The 18,185-nt window shown below is 53.5% G+C and overlaps 2 protein-coding genes across 2 annotated transcripts; both read right to left on the bottom strand.

The window, feature by feature from the left end:
- Positions 1–4,279: 4,279 nt before the first annotated feature.
- EMH_0044240 (uncharacterized protein) lies at positions 4,280–5,011 on the bottom strand (the record flags this gene model as incomplete). The annotated part of the gene is made up of 1 exon (XM_013499516.1): positions 4,280–5,011. The coding sequence occupies one exon, from the start codon at positions 5,009–5,011 to the stop codon at positions 4,280–4,282; it is 732 nt and encodes a 243-aa protein (XP_013354970.1).
- A 1,145-nt stretch (positions 5,012–6,156) lies between these two features.
- Positions 6,157–18,157, bottom strand: EMH_0044130 (uncharacterized protein; the record flags this gene model as incomplete). The annotated part of the gene is made up of 15 exons (XM_013499515.1): positions 6,157–6,765; positions 7,015–7,265; positions 7,390–7,630; positions 7,743–8,124; positions 8,310–8,594; positions 8,799–8,905; positions 9,231–9,443; positions 9,856–10,206; positions 10,264–10,586; positions 10,839–11,051; positions 11,306–12,811; positions 12,943–14,660; positions 14,765–16,272; positions 16,453–17,829; positions 17,906–18,157. 15 exons carry the CDS (start codon positions 18,155–18,157, stop codon positions 6,157–6,159), a joined length of 9,336 nt encoding a protein of 3,111 aa, XP_013354969.1.
- Positions 18,158–18,185: the final 28 nt, after the last annotated feature.

Below are 18,185 nucleotides of genomic sequence, written 5' to 3'. Positions count from 1 at the left end.
GGTATCGTCGTTTTCTCCCAACCGCTTGTGCTCGCTGGCCTCCAGACCAGTGGTCACCTGCAGCCCACCACCACAAGGGTCCCGCATAACGGCCACCAGCTTCACCACGCACAGACGCACAGCTCCAAGCCGAGCAAACACACTGTCGGTGAATAGACGAGAGTCCCAGATCACCTCATTGTCTTCCATAAGGCCCGACGATCAGCACAAAAAACAAGAGAGAAGAATCCCGCCAGTTGCTTCTAGCGTCCTCCTCAAAGCATTAAAGGATAACAATGAAGGACTTTCGAGAGTCACCCGCCCATCTGTCCTTCGAGTGTTCTACCGTGTATGCTAGGAGAATCCCCACAAGAACGAATACTCGGTGAACCGGAGGCCGATGTAAACCCACACACATCTCACGGCACCCCTACTGCAACAAGAGCTGCCCCACCGCTCGTCCTGATACCGCCAGACCTCATGCCTTCAGCCGTCGACGACGCATTTCAGTACGTAACGTACCACGTCAGCGATCGCCAACACGGACCAAGAGCCCTACGGCAAAGAACGGTGACCTTCCAGCGCTCAAATCACCCATCCCACTTCTTTCTCTCTGACCACTCCAAGGGAACGGCGGCCCTTTACCGTCCTTCTTGAAAAGTGAGCACACCTGAGAAGCGACGCAAGACGAGCATTTGCAGCGCCCTAATGTTGATTCCCCATATGCTCTACAAAGCACACCAACACAACGCCAACAACTGTGCCGCCAACACGCAGTTTTTATCAGGGAAATGCATCTCCAAACGCTTAGCGAATATGCCCAGAGCTTTCCCCAGGACCCTATCATTTTCTCTAGGCACAACCCCAGCTACCAACGGACCTCTCTGTCGTGCATGTGAAGGAGCAGTGGCAACAAGGATTCCTGTCTAACAACACAACCCTACTGTCAAGGAATAAGAAGAGAGTTACCAGCAAAAACTCTCCAGATTCCACAGTTCAGCCAACAGCAAACGACTGATATCAGCATGATTGCGCTCGTTGTGGCGAAACGAACACGGCGCCGGCTCCAAGCGCCAAAAGCACAATACAATTTCATCCACAACCGCATCACCAAGTGGCACATGCTACTCTTGCTCCGAACTGTTCTCGCATGGACACCTGCGCTTTCGAAATCAATCGCTCACACCCAAACCTCCATTGGACACCATTGATCCCTTCCCCTCGCAGAAGTACTCTTGCGCCGCTTGTCACCTTCTTTCTCACAACTAACCGAACTAGCTGGGTTCCGCATTTCCTGTTTCTTCCAAACAACCCTATACACACTTCGTGTTTTCTACTCACCTGTCCCGGCCGCCGAAGCTCTAAAGGCCTTGGAACGTTGCTTACTCAGGTTGAATCATCACAGGGAACGGCGCGTTGCCCGCAAAACAAGCTTGGGCATGCAAAGCCATCGCAGGCTCCGACAAAAACAAGTAAATAAGCTCCCATTGTCTTAATCATTCCAGAAACGTATCCCTAAGAATCGGATCCCAAGGTGGAGGAGCGTGACAAAAAATTCCACACACCATCTTCAACCCGCATAAGCAAGGTCACCGCAAACTCGTACATAACTTCTTAATTCAGGTACGTTGGGCGGCACCGTGCCCCAACACTGATGCCAAAAACCATGTTGAAGGTGGGGTAGAGTGATCTAAGTCCGTAAAGACCGCTGTCCAATTATCTCAACTAAACTGGAAGACTCTCAACGGGTGGAAGTAATTGAGAGGAAACAGCTGAATTATTGTAGCGGACGATCCGAGCTGCTGCGTCAGTTGCAAAAGTTCAGTCGTAGTTCTTTTAACAAGTAATGGATATCCCACTGAACTGTCTATCTGCATTGGCGTGAGTTGAGCCCGAAATGTGGTGCTGGAAATCATACGCCAAAGCAAGGCAAACGCCTGCACAGCCTCCTAATTCAGGTACGCTGGTCGTTGATGAAGAAAATCATACTGAAGGTGGGAGGACGCGGTCTAAATCCAAACACACAGCGGCCCAACTCCCTCGAGAACAAGGAGAATAACCGCACACTCCATGTTCAACCTGCCTATGCAAGGTCTCCGCAGCCTCCTACATAGCCTCCTAATTCAGGCACATTGCTCTGAATCATGCCCAAATATTGACGGACAAAATTACATCTCGATCTGAATATGCACAGAGAGCTGCCCAACAGTGTCGAGAACAACGCGCTCCACTCGACGGGACGCCTCCACCTGAGAGGGAAAAACTAATTTCTTCAAGCTGAACATCGGAATTGCAGCAACCGCCGTCAAAAGGTCAGCGAAAATTAATTTTAAAAGATAGCGGAGCGTCCATTGAACAACGTATATTCATTCTGCTGTCGGTTCTACATGCCGGCCGCCTCACCCCGGCCGCAGGTGTTACCCACCTTATAGGGCGGGTGCCGACCGTGTCAACAGTTCCACCGAAGCTTATTGAATGTGAGAACAAGAGTAAGGATATTAGTGTATAAACACTCAGATCTTGTTGATCTTCTGTCCTGGGTCCTCTGCTCTGCGATATTCCTTGCTGCAATACAGTAGACCCGGATCGATGGTCCAGGAGCGGAGCGCGTCCAGCAAGTCAGTGTATATGCATGAACTGACGGCTTTTTGGAGAAATGATATTAGAAGCGTCAATCTGCTTTTCTCTTCGGCAATTTGTTTGCTTGATCATGCAATTAAAAATGTTTCGACATAGTTTGTCTGGTCCATCCGCGCAACCAACCTAATCATTCACTTTCTGCAAGGGGTCTCATGAGACCGCCCCAGACAAGTGGAGACAATGCAACTCGAGCCACACGGCAGAAAGGAGTGTCTCCATCTGCTTGACGAGCACTTGAAGCTTGTTTATTCTCCAGTTCAGCCTACACTCTGCAAAGATCCCTCCTTCACAGTCTGCCTCTCGTGCACCCGACACGCCTCTTGAACCAATGGTCAGGACTGCGAAGCTCAATTCAGGCGGATCGATCACGCAATTTTCAACTAGTTAGTCGTGCAGCAGCTTAACCTCCTCTGCCTATCATGATGCTGCTGTGCTCAGCAACCGAGTACACTCAGCCACCTGGCTAAACGGGAAAATATAAGAAGAGCTTTAGATCAGGTTATTGGCTCAAGATATCTCCACATATCTATGCTGTGAAGGTCTATAGGCGCAGAGACTGCATGTAAAGCAGAATTAAAATTATGTACGGCGTCCAGCCGCATGCACGCGCTGACGCTTAGAAGCAAACCCTTTTCTTTCTGTCGTGTGTCAGGAGCCAGCTGATACGCAAGTAAATGCGCATATTCAAAATTCGGAGAGACCATGTCTGAGTAAGCAACCTACGACTAACAAACGCAACTTTTGGTAGAAGCTGGACGGAGCTCTCATATAAATGTGCCTTAAAGCTGGCGGGCAACACATGTCACAGCAAGATTGTGGCGGCCCAGGCAACAACAAAAAGCCCGCTCCCTCCGTAATTGTTGCATCGTGTTTTTGCACGATTCTTACACGATTGGGCTGTTCTGACAAATACTGCACTAGGCTGTTTTACAAGGCAGGTTGTAAAAACTCTGCAGTGGGTTGGCATGCATCGCCTATGCACGGGCATGCGTCATCTATACATGAAGGTACACGCGGCCTACTTCACAAGTCAGCGCTGTAGCTGTGTTCCAGAGTTGCCGATAAGTTAAAATTACTGCCTACATCACAGTCCTTCGTCGCGTTAAAATTCCTGCATGGGCAAAGTTTTATGGGCACTTGCCTGAAATCATCGGCCCCTGGATGAAGGGCTTGGGCCCTTCGCGAGGGACGCTTCACCGTCGAAATAGGTCCGGAGGTACAATTCACAACTCAAGTACCGTCGGCAGCTCTTTGGACGGTTCAGCAATTGCCGGGTGATGCGGATTTGAGAATCCAATCCCTGAAGCCATTGCAGCGACCTCAGTGCATCCGCATCAGCATATTGGTAGTGCGCAATCAAAAACCGCACTACGGTCTCGGCAGTGCTTCCAGCCGCATCTTGAAACAGCAGTGTTACTGCTGACTTCGTCCTGGATGCTCTTCCTCATCGAGGGGTTGCTGTAAGCGAACTACACTCCCGGCTAGACATAAAAACGATTGATATTGGTGCTGTGCATCCTGATAGGACCAGTGCTGCTCCTTTTGCGGCGCAGTTGAAGCGCGACACTGTGCATTATATAGCACAGCGACAGTGTTTTAAAAAACAATTGTTTCAGATGTTCCACACAGGTGTCGAAATATCCGGTCTGCCGCTCTTGATTCACTCTTGTTTGGCAATATCTTCATGAGAGACCACTACTGAACATCTGCACAGCTCTTCCACAGACTTTCCTGCATTTCGCCGCACAAAGTCGCTCTCAATGGCCTCTAACGATCCAACAGCACGTTTCCTATTATGCCAAGGTGTTTTTCGCAGGGATGAGAGCAAAGGCCCTGAGTCCAAAGTCCCTCCGTAGAGTACAACGGTGTAGGTGTGTTCCCCACTGCCTTTTGGTGGATGGATATCTGCATAATCTCCGTTTGGCTCCTCCGTCCCAAAGCGGAAGCTCGAAGGAATTTGAACCCCGCTTTTCACCCCGTGAAGCCAAAAGCGAGCGCTCTCGTCGACGAATACAGCAGTGGCGGTGTCTTGCCCTGCTCCTTCCCCTTTTACTTCCACGACAGGAGACGTTGCGTATCCGTCGGAGAACGAAACAGAGCAGCTTGTGAAGCCCTTTGCGGCAGTGTTCCCCAACCGCGAAGATTCACGCAGCTGCTCCTCTAGAAAAGCCAGGTCCCAAACGTCGTTGTCACTATCCGCTTGCCCATAAGGTCCCTGGGCAGACCCTTCCGTGTATGGCGACTCAGGTTCCACTGCCAATGCTTCGGCACCTAGTGATGGAGCAGCTGAGAGACTGAAAGAGGCGGGAAGCGCATCCAATCGGCCCCAGTGGTGGCCTCCAGCACTTATTGGCCGTACTGCAACTCCCGAGACTGAGACGGCGCATGCCATGGCGAGAGAGACCGCAAAAGCGGCCACCACCAGGAATCTGCAAATAATATTTAAAGTCTGCATGTTGACTAGTTACTAATGCAAGATGAAAGGCTCAAGTAGAGTAGGAAACTGCTGCTGACGTGGCAAGCGCAAGGTGACCCGCGACCTTGCTCAATGTCCGTGTCCTTGGATAAAAAAAGCCAGCATACACCTCCAAGACGAATACTTTCAAGAAAAGAATCCGGTCACACTGCAGTAAAAACTGTACTTCTGACTGGGAGCCAAGACGGAGGAGTGGTGCTGGCAGCCAAATCGACGGCGGCGAGGTAGCTGACGGCAGGGTCCAGCGGGCAGCTCTGGTGTCAGATATCACTAGTCAATATATGCACTGTATCATTTGTTTTGCGAACAAGCCGAATATTTCTGTTCACAAACTATATTTCGAGGGGACTGGAAAGCAATAGCACAGCTACGCACCGCTGGCCCAGACCACTAAACCACCCCGGTACGCGCGACGTGCGACATGCCGCTGTCCTCCTGGAGTGCATATCTAACAGCTTCTTATAAATATTATAAATAATCTCCCACCTTTGGTACTTTACAGGGAAGGAATACAGCGAGGCACTGCGCTCAACACAAAATACGCAGTGCGAAGCGTGCCTTCCAATGTCTTGTGGGCCGTGTTACCCATTGCGTAGTTCTAGCACGGGAGTCCAGATATACCTCGTTCGGAAGGAAACGCCTGATCTAAATTCCGGAAATAAGCTGCCTGAAGGCCCAATGCACTTGACATAATAACGCTTCTAAGCCACGATCTAGTGTAAACTCCAACCAGCTAGTCAGCAGATTGCACCGTGTCCCCGTTTAAAGCGCGAATCATATATTGTCTATGAATGCAGACATGAACAGAGTTACGAGCGCCCCTGATAAAGCAGCTCAAGCGCACTGTAGCTCCACCCCAGTTGCAAAATCCCTTCCGCACCTCCGGAAGAGTCGAACCAATTAACTGACACCTCCCTGAGGCGGTTCTTGGGGTGGGTTCAAGGTTATCCTACTCAAAGTGTCTACTAAACGCAACTTAAATCACATAGATACGCCTACATATCAATTTTGAGTGAGCCTCAAATCGTCTCAATGAACCCTTACGGGAACAACAGGAATTTTCAATGGGGGGAGTCGGGCCTAGTGGCAATGCTGCTGGTGCGTATATTGCAGCAGGCGTTTTCCCTATCCTGGGCTTCGCTAAGACGGAGGCGAAGTGATCTTTGCATCTCCTGAACTCGACCTCCCACCTCACTTAAGGTCTCGTCTTGCTGCTCTTGCTGGTTACTTGACAGCGGAGATATGCACAGTGAAAACACTGACCAAGTCCCCTGACAAGAGGCGGAAGCTGCCTGCAGTGACCCTGCTGCGGCTGTTTCTGTTGATGATGTTGATGCTACGCGCCCTGCCACATTCAGCAACTCTTCCACAGGGATGCAAAAGTTCCGGTGTAGTTCTGTGTCTCCACCTTTGATGCTTGCTGCGCCTGTCGAAGCTGTCCGTTCTGCTTCTTGCTTCTCTTGCTCTTTGGTAGAGCTTGAACCAACATGTATGTAGTGTCGCACGAGCTCTGCTGCAGTGTTTGCTGCAGCGAGTCTGAGCCTGGGGTACTTCCTCTGCCCAAGCATTTCTCCAAGGCGCGTGAAGACAGCCCACCACTCGCGAGGCTCCGCAACGGCGCAGAGACAAACAGACAGACTTGTCAGAAGGCTAACCAGGTCTGACAATCTCTGCAGACAGCAGCAGTCACAATGCAGAGAGCAAACGGCTGCCACAGCTCCCGCAGTCTATCGGGCAGTAATGCAACCAAGAACACGCCTACAGCAACACTCCCTCCCTCGAACTCTCTAGTCAAGTGTACTTCCAAGTCATACTATCGATGCCTCCCCCATACCTACGCCGGCACTAGCAGAAAGAGTGAAGGTGTCAACTGCTTCCCAAGCATTACACTAGTGAACGGCAAGAAGGTATATGCGGACCTGCAGAATGTCAACTTTGAGCTGTACAGAGGTCAACTGGTACCGAACGAACAAACCCAGGAATTCCTTCACACCGGCATGTCCGCTGCTGCCAGTATTGCTATTGCCGCCGCTGTCGTTTCCACTATCGCTGCCCGTGCATTTCCAGGCAGTGAATACCGAGATCCCTTTGCCGCCTTCGTTGGCCGGAAGGCTGGTCCACGAGGCAACAGATACATTCACAGCAGGTGTTTCTTCCGATTCTAGCCCCTCTGAGGTTTTTTCACGCACAAACACACACATTGCACTGCACTCGCGACGGCACTAGCTACAAGAGTGGGCCTAGCAGCATATCATATTAAAGGATATTACATCGAACGGCTGCTATTCCCTTACCTGCTCCTTCTGCAGCTCTTGGCTCGTGCTCCACACCGAGCCTCAGGCAAATGTCTGTCCGTATGAGGCGCAGCAGTGCCAGAACTCCTGCCCGAATGGCAGCTTCATCGCGGGAAGTCAACTGCCTGCTGCTGGTGGAATTTGGCTCCCCTCCTTGTTGCGTAGCCTTTCCCCTCTCCAGGCCGCCATCTTCCGACGATTCATCGTCGTCAGGGGACCCCTGATCAACCCTTTTCAGAACCTACAAGCAGAACAGACAGCGCTAGACCAGTACCATCAAATCGTAATACTACCACAGCCTGCAGCACACACTCCAGAAGCTACACGTGCAGGGTGCTGGGTTCAATACATACGCAGTGAACAAGGGCAAGGAGCTCGTCAAACGGCTGGTAAGCGCGCGTTTCTGGAGGCAAGAACTGTAACCAGCTGGGGATGTGCACCACAATCGCTAGTTTGTCGCTAGCATGCAACCGCAGCAGACGCTTGGCGACGGTAGCGCTGCTGCCACTCGGTGCAGCTGGGGATTCGGACTCGGCTGCACGTTTGTTTTCTGCTGCTGCAGAGCCACACAGCCGCTGCAGCATCATAAGCCCGTCTAGAGCAGCGCTTGCATCTAGCGCTGCAATGTACAGAGGCGCTGCACCCTTAAAGGACGCCTGACCCTGCAGCAGACGCGCCGTGACGGCCTCTTGCAGATCCCGGATGACCGACACTTCTTGGGCATCTGCATATTCTCTGGATAAGCAGCAGACAGTACAGGGAAACAACACTTGGTAGGTCTAACACAGCAAGGAGAAACTGAAAGCATGCAGATACACATCCAAGCAGCCTCTAGTACAAGCAGCTGGCTTCTGGCCTAGTACCCAAAGCCTCCATGAACCACCATGACACAACATAGAGTATGACTTGGGTGTACGTACGACGGGAGTCCGTCTCTCCAGATGGAAGCGACGTGGGCTGCTATGGTAGAAACAGCACGTGCAGCAGTGAGTCTCTCTTCCCGCACTGAAAGATCCAGCTGCTGCTGCAATTTAGCCTTAATAGGACAAAGGTAACGGGGTATTCCGAACGCGTCTGAGCCAGCAACCTCTGTCCAGAGGTCCCTATAAACCTCAGCAACACCTGCATTACTGCTGTGGCGAAGGCAAAAAGCCACGGCTCCGATGGCTCCCTTCAACTCTCCATTAAACAGCTCGCTCGCCCGCCTACGAAATCAGAGGGAAACAGTAATAGAACCAGAAACAGCAATGACAGAAGCAACGCCAATGGCATAGGCATGCAATTGGCCTCCTATCTTACAGTAGAGCATATGTCACAGCAAACGGCACTTGAAAATGTTGGCAAGGTAGGCAAGGGGAGGGCGGCTATGAGGAGGACTAAGCCGATATGTGGGCACAGAAACGTCCTACCTGGAGACGTGCAGAAGGGCATTTCCCACGCCAAGCTGTGTTTCCTCTCTCTCTTTGGAGTTAATGCATTCAGGCGATGGCAGCTGCAGTAGCTGCTTCTCTAGAACCTAAACAGACAAAGGCAAACAACAACAGTGTAGAGGTACTTCGGACGCAAGCTAAACATAAAAACTTAACGCCGAAGGAGGCGTCGGCTTACAGCGATTCAGCTACCAGGAAACAGAGTGAGAAAAGCGGTAGCGAGGAATATGACGAGCAAACAAAGACAGTCCCAAAGGGAGGCAGTGCAAGAATAGTGTTTTTAGGTTTATGAGTTTCTGGAAATCAGATTGGGAGACCTAAAGGGGAACGCAGAAGCATCACCTCTTGCATTGCCTGTGGAGTAGCAAACTTGCAGACCACCGAAAATGCTTCGATTGCAGCCCCTCTGACGGTCGGTGAGGCGTCCAGGAGACTGCGAGCGAAAGCCTTGAGCAACCGCTTGGAGTGTGTGGCCGCATCAGGTATTTTACTACCCCACTCGTCAAACAACCAGCATACAAAAAAGCAAACACCACAACGACTCGCCACGCCAACGCTTGCTCGCAGCTTTTGTACCAATGGCTGCACGAGCGGCCCCACAGCGCTAAGGTCCATTTGCCGGGCCTGAACACCAGCAGCACCAAAAGAGGCAGAAGCACTGAAAACGCAACAGTAGCACGGGTAATGCAACTGCAGCAGATGCAACCGACAGTTTTACAACTACTGCACTAACAGCAGAGCGTGCACGTTCAGCGACAACAGCTGCACCAAGCCACGCAAGGAAGCACAGAATGCCCACTTGGGCAGCAGGTGAACGCATGCAAAGGAATGGGGAAGAAAACACGATTTTCAGGCAGGCAGAAATCTCAAACAATGCCTAGGAGAGACAAAGAAGCACGCAGGTTTGTGAGGCGGCAAGGTGAATGAGAAAACGATGGCAGAGCCGCGGATGCGAACCCCATGGAGGGACGAGAATACACCGAGACGAGCACACACATCGAGAGAAAAAGAGAGAGACAGTGTAGTATGGCCTCACAATATCTTTAAGGATTTTGGCTGCCCTGCTTGTTTGCGAAAGAGACACCCTGGTTTTCTCGAAGTCTGTCTGCGAGATCCCGTGAAGTCTCTCAGCGTGAAATTGGTGGTAAGAGAAAGCGCGAGGCTCAAACGCGGCCAACCCTTCAATCAGAAACAACACCAGGGGAACCAACCAGTCTTTGCTGCTACTGCTAGTTTTGTCACTAGTGGGGGTGGTGGTGGCATCGGTGACGGGGTTGTCGCGTGTCTCGGAGTCCATCTTGACAGTTTCTTTTGATTGCCTCCGCCGCTGCGACGCGAAGCAGTGGGCAACGCTATCTCCAAGAACGTCTAGGCAGAGGATGCGGACCTGCAGTGACACCGTGAAAAAGCAAGACAGAAGCACCAGTCAAAGACACAGTTGCACCTCTGCAGTGCTGCACATGCTGCAGTATAGCCAAGACAAATGATGCAACAAGCCTGTTGAGAGAGAAGTGGAAGCCTCTTGCTTCGCCACGTGTCGGTATCTTGCCTCTTTGTTTCCTCCGTGCAGTTCGCATATCTTTTGCAGAAGGGACACCGATGCTACGAGTGGAGACCCCTCGCTGCATATCTCCACTGTGAGGGTCTTGAGGGCACGCCCTAGGGCCGCCGCTGCTGCCCTAACTTCGTCAACGATATCATCTAGACAGCGAGCGCCAGAGAGCCACAGATCTGCAAAGAAGGGTTCGACCTCAGCCCAGGCATGGCCTGAGAAGGGACAGACAGACGCAAGAAAGAGAGGAGAGGCTTCTTCAGCTGCTGCCGGCGCGACATCGCTGACACAACCGGCGGAGCGAAGCCCCTCAATCAGCCAAGGAACAGCAAATCACAACGCCACAGAAGATGTATGGGGTTTTGGGGCACAGAGTAACAGGAAATCGAACACTATGCAGCAGCTGCAATAAAGGCAGGAGTATGATGGGAGCAAAAGTAGCAGAAATACGAGCTGCAGCGACGGACCTCGTTTTAGCACGTCTGCTCCAGCCTTGCATGCGGCTTCTCTGAGGAGCTGATTGGGACTTTGCAGGCGCTTGACAATCTGCTGCACGACACGCTGCCATGCGGAGAGTTGGATGTTTTGCTGTGGTTGCTTCTGTTGCTGCAATGCAAGCATAAACGTGCTGTGAGCAGGACCAGGGCCAGTGAAGTCCACCACCGAGGAGATGCCGTAGACTGACTGAAGAAGGCACAAAGACCAAAAGAAAGAAAGCTACAGTGGGTCGTCTAAAGCTGAGAGAAAAGAAATGAACACCGCTGTTAACGGCAACGCAGTGACGCAACGGCCGCATGACAGAAAACAGCGGTGCAAGCCGTGCTGTTCGCTTAGGCCATCGTGAGCCTTCTCTGCCTCTCTCTCGGTGCTTCGTCTTTGTCGCCCTTGAAGGGTCTCGTTCTGTGTCTTTGTCACTATCTCGTTTACGTGTTACTTGCCTGTGAAAGCATCTCCACGGCATGTCTAAGTGGCATCGCTGAGTGCCAGAAGTACACGGAGAGGCAGAACAAAAGGGGCAGGGGACAGCAAAATCGCAGGGCTGAGATTTGGGCCTTCACAACCAAAGTTTCCCGCTCTCCCGAAGCTGGAGTTATTGATGCTTTGGTTGCTTCGTCTCCGTCGTCTACTGTTCCTGGTGTTGCAGATGTTTCAGTGCCTGCAACTGCTGCAGCAGTGTCACTTGCTGTACCAGCTTCTAAACTGCCGTGAGGACTGAGTAAAAGATGCTGTCTGAGAGCCGGAAGGCAGAAGCACGGGGTAGAGACGTCGCAAGCAGCAATACACAGGGGTTCTACAAACAGAGGCGGGAGGGGCTGGTCAAGCAATGCATACACAGCAGCCGTGTGTCCAATGTCTTTTGCTGTCTGCAGTAGCTGCCGCAGCAACTTGGACCTTGCCAGGCCTCCTTCCGCATCTCGTAGTTCAGCTGAGCCGGCCAATAAAGAGTCACTTGATTCCTCTTTACTGCCTTCCACGATGTCTTTCTGCTGTTGCTGTTGCGGCACAGAAAAGCCCTGCATCTTCAGCGCCTGCTCATTAGGACCAGTGGAAATGCGAGAGCCCACGTGAAGGGACAGTTCGTTAAGTAGCATATCTCGTATCGTGCCGGGTTTTCCTTTCGACGTGGTTTCTGTCACTGCTGTCGTTGCTGCGCATTTCGATGCTGCTGTTGCTGCAGTGCTCGTCGACGCCGCAGCTGGTGCTTCTGTCGTAGATAAGCAAGCGGCAAGGAAACAGCGGCTGATCCCCCGCCACGCGCAGTGACCCACAAATGTATCTGCATCCCCAATTCTGGAGAGGAAAACTCGCTGAAATTGTACCAGCATTGCAGCGACTTCTGGTAAGTGCTTTGCATGCAGCAACAGTGCCGAGAGCCAGCAGACCGCAGAGCTGGAGACCCTCTGCCACAAAGACACCTTCAAATTCGGTGAGGCGAAGACAAGACGAGCAAGGTCTGCATTGATGCCGTTGGCTGCGGCGGAATCTGTTGCAGCGTCAACAGCTGCTGCAGCGGCTTTCTCCTCCTCTCCTGCTGAGGCCTTCTTCCCATCCGACTCTGCTCCCAGCTGCTGAAGCTGCACCAACTGCAAGAGCAAGAGCAACACCTGCTTCAACTCCCCAGCCATAGCTGCCTCCCCCCCCTGAGAGTGCAGTTGTGTCTCCGCTGTTACTGTACCTGCAGCTGGAGCAAAGCGCATGCGGTGTAAGTCCAACACAAGCCGCACCACAGCAAGAGCCGCGGCGGAGCGGAGCTGCGGCGCGACCAGGGATGCTGTCTCCAACAAACATCTAACAGCGCGGTGGTAGGGCCCTCGCCATGCGTCAGCCTTGTTGCTGCTGCTGCTGAGCCTGCAAGCCTGCGCTGCGCAGAGACTTGCCAGAGAAGCGACTGACTGCAGAGAGGACTGAAGCAACAGCAGGCCGGTTCGTTGGGAGGCATCTGGGCCACACACAAAATGCAACACGAGAAACAAATTTCAGTCACGTTTGCAGCACGTTACATCCACAGTAGAAGCACGCTGCACCAGCCGCAACGAGGCAGAACACCAGCGTAGCTAGAGTGTAACGCACTTGCAGCTGGCAACATGAGCCCTGTTTCTGAAGCGACGCAGCGGCTAAGGCTAGCCTTGGATATCGTGGTTAGAAGGGAGAGCAAAGACTCAACGGCGTCAACATCTCTGTCTCTTTGCTGTTGTTGAAGACCTTCTCTTTCCTGTTCATTTTGCTGTGGTTCGTCTACAGAGAGTACCGCAACTAGCACAGACTCCCAATGGTCCATCAGGGCTCGTGAGAGTGCCTCCAGGCTGCACAGCAACAGGGCATCCGCCCAAGACTGGGCATACGCCGCAAAAGCAGCCATTTGAAGTCGCTGCTGCTGCAGCGGAAATGCAGCTTTCACGCAGTCCTCCCCACAGTACGCAGAGGCCCAGAAGCAAAAGTGCTTCAGCACTGCAGCGACTGCCTGAACGATAATGTCCTTGTCTTTGTTGTCTTCGCATCTGTTGCGTATTTCGTTCTCCCCAGCAGAAAGCACAGAGCCCACGACAACCAGGCTCCCGGCTAGCTCTCCCGGTGTTGGGATACGCTGCACATGTTGCTGTTGTTGCTCTTGGGTCTGCAAAGACAGCTCCTGGCGTTGTTTCAGAGCTTCCTTGAGCTGGAGGTACAGCGCATCATCAAGAGGAGTTTGCTGCTGCTGCTCTTGCAAACACGGTTCTGGAGCAAAGATATTGGTACGCTTCATCTGCTGCACGTCAACGGCAGACCCGGAGAGGAAAGGGAGGAATGCTGCAAGCAGCGGTTCACCTCCTGGTGTCTGGAGTATCTTTGGCTCCCCTTGTCGCTGTTGCTGCTGCTGCACGGCAGCGGCAAGGAGACGCATCAAATCTGCTGCAGCCCTCCGCGCATCTTCCCGCGTCTTCTGCATTGCATGCCGAGCCTCTCCGCGTTTCTTTGCTGCGGCTGGATCAGCAACAACGGGAGCAGCAGAGATGGAAGCTCCAAGCGGTGCAAACAACACTGAAGATACCAACAGGGGCTCTTGCAGGGAAAGCAATGGCAGCAAGCATGCACTTTTTTCCCTGTCTTGCGGCTGCTGTTGCTGCCACCGTAACAGCCCCATCCAGCACCGACAAAAGGTGCATCGCATAGAAGCACTGACGGCCTCATCGGGATGCCTAGCCACTAGCAGTGGCAGTAAGAGCACTGCAAACAAACGCATGTCTTCCGCGCCAACTTCAGCGCTCTTTGCAGCAACCATCAAGTCTTCTTTTGAGGCGAGACGTAGCTTCTTCACGGGTAAGCTCGTATCTGGAGCTGCAGATGCGGCAGCTGCAGTGGCTGTTTCTGCTCCTGGACCTCCTTCTTTCGCGGGCTGCTCCTTGTTCTCAAGGCGCATGCATGCATGTAGCCGGAGGTCGGCATGCAGCAGTTCCCCCAGGCGTGTCGCGAGGGGTAGCAGCGTCTGTGCTGCTTCTTCTGGTGATACGTTAGCTGCAGAAGCAAGCTGCTGCTGCGCGCCACGGGGATCGACGGAAAGGTGAGCAACAGGAGGCCCTTGTTGCTGCGACGATGTCCCGCTAGCACTAACGATTCCGCCCCTGTTTGGGTTGAGACGAGGAAGAGAAAAGTGAAGCAATGCAGCGAACGAAGGTGCCTCCTGGCGTTCAGATTGTTTCAAAATGCCTGCGGCCGTTTCAGCCACAGAAGCCCCCTTCGATGTGCTGCTGCTGCTGTTGCCGCTGCTTACGGTAGCCGTCTCCACACTCAAACAGATCAGGCAGTAAAAGCTGCAGCAATGACGCATAAACGCAGAACCATGGCGCGGTGGGAGTGGTGCTACTGCTGTTCCTGTTCCTGCTGTTGCTCCTGTGCTGCTTGCCGATCCGCTCACCTGTGGGCAGGGTGGTTCGTGGGGAAGGCCTTCGCCGCTAACCTCAACACTTCTTGAAGCAGCAGCTGCTGCGCCGCCACAGAACTGACAGACGCATCGCCTTGGCTCGCCTCAAGAGGTGCATCACTAGGTTCAGTTTCCTTCCGCTGGGCTGTTTGCGTTGCAGCTGTAGTTCCAGGCAGATGCAACCAAATGGCACAGGTCCAGTCCAGCATAGCTATAAGTTGTTCCTCAAGGAAGTCGTGCTGCTGCCGTAGCTGCCGCAGCTGCGCCCGATGCTGCTGCCTCACGTCATCCTGTTGCTGCAGAGCCTCTCTAAGGGCACCTAACCGCATCGCAAGCCAATCACTGCAGCTGCGCAGCGCTTGCAAGGCTGACGGGGTGGTAGGGTTATCCAAGGTCGCACTGAGAGAGAGAGCAGCAGAGGCCGCGCGTCGTCTTTGCGACTGCAGTTTTGTTCCCTTTTGTTGCGCATCAGCCTCGATAGCACGGGGCAGCAGCAGCAGCAGCTGCTGCAACAGCTGAAGCATCCCCTGGGTCAACTTCTCATCCAAGGGATCACTCCGGGAAGCGTCGTCTTCTAGTCCCCTAACAAGCGAGCACTTGCTGCTGCTACAGGGGCTGCTCCCGTTGCTGCCGCTGTTGGGAATGGGGCAAAACGGACAGACACGACAGGCAGTGGATATCGCGTCCAGAAGAAGGGGGAGTAGTTCACGAGTTGCCGGCTGCAGCAGCAGCTCTGCTGCACTGCGCGGACGCAGCGACGAAGGGATGTTGTCTTGGCTCATTTGATATACGAGATCAGGAGAAACGACCGCGTCAGCCGCAAAAACCGAAGCAGAGCACTGCATGAATTGTTTCAGCAATTGCGGGGCCCTGCTCACGGGGTTTGTGTTCGGATCCTCCGCAGCAGCAGCGGAAGCATCAAGTGAGCCCACGAAATTGATAGCAAGAAGCTCTGGCGCTGGTGGCACTGCGACCAGCAGCAGCTGCTCGATCGCCCGGGAGAAGAAATCCAGAAGCAAACAACTTATGCGGGCTGAGGAGGGGCAAAGAATCCTTTGCTGCAACGGCTGCTGCTGAGTTGCATCGTTGCTGGCAGCAACACCCGTTGCAGCTCCGGCACCAACTGCATGAACGTCACAGCAGAACCAGCGCTGCAGCCGCAGGCACCACTGCAGGAAAGACAGGGCAGCACTGAAGCGGGTTGTAGGCTGTCCAGAGCCGATCCCCCACTGCAGCGCCTGCTGCAGCAGGCTCAGGGCCTCCCACTGGAGCTGCAACACGGCGAGGCAAAATCGCCTCTCTGCAGCAGCTCGGCTTTTGCCCAACTGCTGCAGCAACTTCTGTTGCACCTTACTGGGTAGTGGACCCCGAGACTCTTGCGTGCGGAGACTTGTGTAGCCAAGCAACAGCCTTATGTGCTGGATGTGTCGCAGATGCTCTAGTGGATGGAGCAGGACCAAGTCGAACAGCAGCTGGAGAAGTAGCTCGTCGTCCGTGTTGCTCTGCATACAGGAAAGAGATCGCAGCAGCAAACTGGCCGCATATGTTGGTGACCTGACTGCTGCAGCCGGGGTCTTGCAACTACTGCTATTCTATCAAGCTGCTATAACGCCATCTACAAACTACTAGTCCTCAGCAGCCAGCACAGCAGACCCAAGTACGCAGAGAGCCCCTGCACTAACAGCAGCCGGGACCCCCGCACCGGCAGTGTGAACAGCAGCAGCGTCTCCAGAAGCTATAGCAGCAGCAGCAGTTACCACAGTCGCCAGCCGAGTCAAAGCAGAAGTGCAGGGATCAGCGATCGAAGCAAAGGGGGCGCAGCTGCCCAGAATAATCGGCGCAAGGATGACAGGGGGCAAAACTATGTTTTCTCCTTTTCCTACTGCTGTTGCCGATGCTGGTGTTGCTGTCGTTGCTGCTGCTGTTGCTGCTGCTGTTGCTGCTGCTGTTGCTGCTGTCGATGCTGCACTTGCTTGGGCGGGATTTTCGGCCCCTGGAGCTTCAACCGGAGTACCAGATTCACCAGCAGCAGCAAGAGCAGCAACTGTAGCTGCTGCTGCATCTGCTACTACTTTCTCGTCTGCAACAGGAGCAGAGCAAGCAGCTCTTGTCAGCAACTCCACCGCGCGCGTCTGTTGAATCACCAAATCTTGGCGAGAAAGCCTGCAACTTCTTTCCCACAGCCCGACAGTACCACTCGAGAGCCCTCTCGCTGGTCCTTTCGGCGCTCCTGGTGCATCTCCAAATGCTGGTACAGCTCCTCCTAGACCCACCATAGTAACATTTTCCTGTGACCCCAGCACATCCACGAACCAACAGCGGACAAATGCCCCGACATCTCCCTTGGGAGGTTTTGGGTTTCGCTTCTGATCCCTCGCGCGGAGTGCGGTCCAGTCAATGCTGTGTGCCACTTGTATTGCCTTCTGCCGCATCTGCTGCTTCTGCAGCAGTTCTGCTGCTCCCGCTGCTCCAGAAGGTTCCCCCCCCAACAGCAGAAGTTCGCATATCGCCTCCACTGCTGCAAGGAAAGAGGCGGACGGCTTGCTGTAGCAAGGTAACTTGCCGCTAATGCTGCTTTTGCTTATTTCCGCAGCAGCATCAGCGGCGTCATCAACCATCAGCTGCGTCTCCACTGCGGCAAGTGCCTCTAGAACGCGTATTCCCATGGGATTGTTGCAGCTGCGCTTCAGTGACTGTAGGACTTGAGGCCCAGTGAAACATTCCAACAGCAGCAGCAGCATCGTGGGGTAGCTGGAGGTGGCCCACTTGTCATAGTGCTCAAGCAACAGCAGACCCAGAGAGCAAAGGCTCTGTGCGTCTCTGCGATGTATCGCGGCGGAGACGAACAAAGGGACGATGCCCCTCGCCACAGACAAGTTGCTTGCGCGAACCGGGGGGAGTTGGAGTTGGTCCAGTTGCTGCTGCAGCAGCGGTTGCTTCTCCCCCGTACGCTGTTGCTGCTCTGCTGCAGCTAGGATATTCAGCAGCTCCTCTGCAGGAACAGGCACCTCTGGGGCCTCTTTAACACGACGGAGACAGCTGTTCACAATTAAAATGACCTGCACGAATTCACACACACACGGAGACCGTGCACACCACAATACACAGCGCCTTTCTGCTTGTCCTGTTACTGACACTTCGCCTACAGCTGTGCCTGCTGCTATGTCTGGTGCTGCTTGCCTTGCGAAGAGACGCCGAGGGACAGGTCATCAACTCCAGTATTGCGCGCGGCAGCAGCTTGCCCAGAACAACGGCGAAAGATTCATCGCTGCATAGGCTGAGGCGCAGCGCTGTTTGCTCATACTCTTCCTGCTTCTGCTGCCTTGTGCTGGCGCTATTCTCTCTGGCAGCATCTCCTGCTGCTGCCGGTGGCTGCTCTGGATCCATCGGGGGATACTTCAAGGCACCTTTTACA

This window comes from Eimeria mitis, genomic scaffold (genome assembly GCF_000499745.2).
Source record: "Eimeria mitis Houghton genomic scaffold, Emh_scaff44, whole genome shotgun sequence".
NCBI classification, from domain to species: Eukaryota; Apicomplexa; class Conoidasida; order Eucoccidiorida; family Eimeriidae; genus Eimeria; species Eimeria mitis.
Note: the sequence above shows the minus strand (reverse complement) of the source record. Positions and strands in the feature narration are given on the sequence as shown.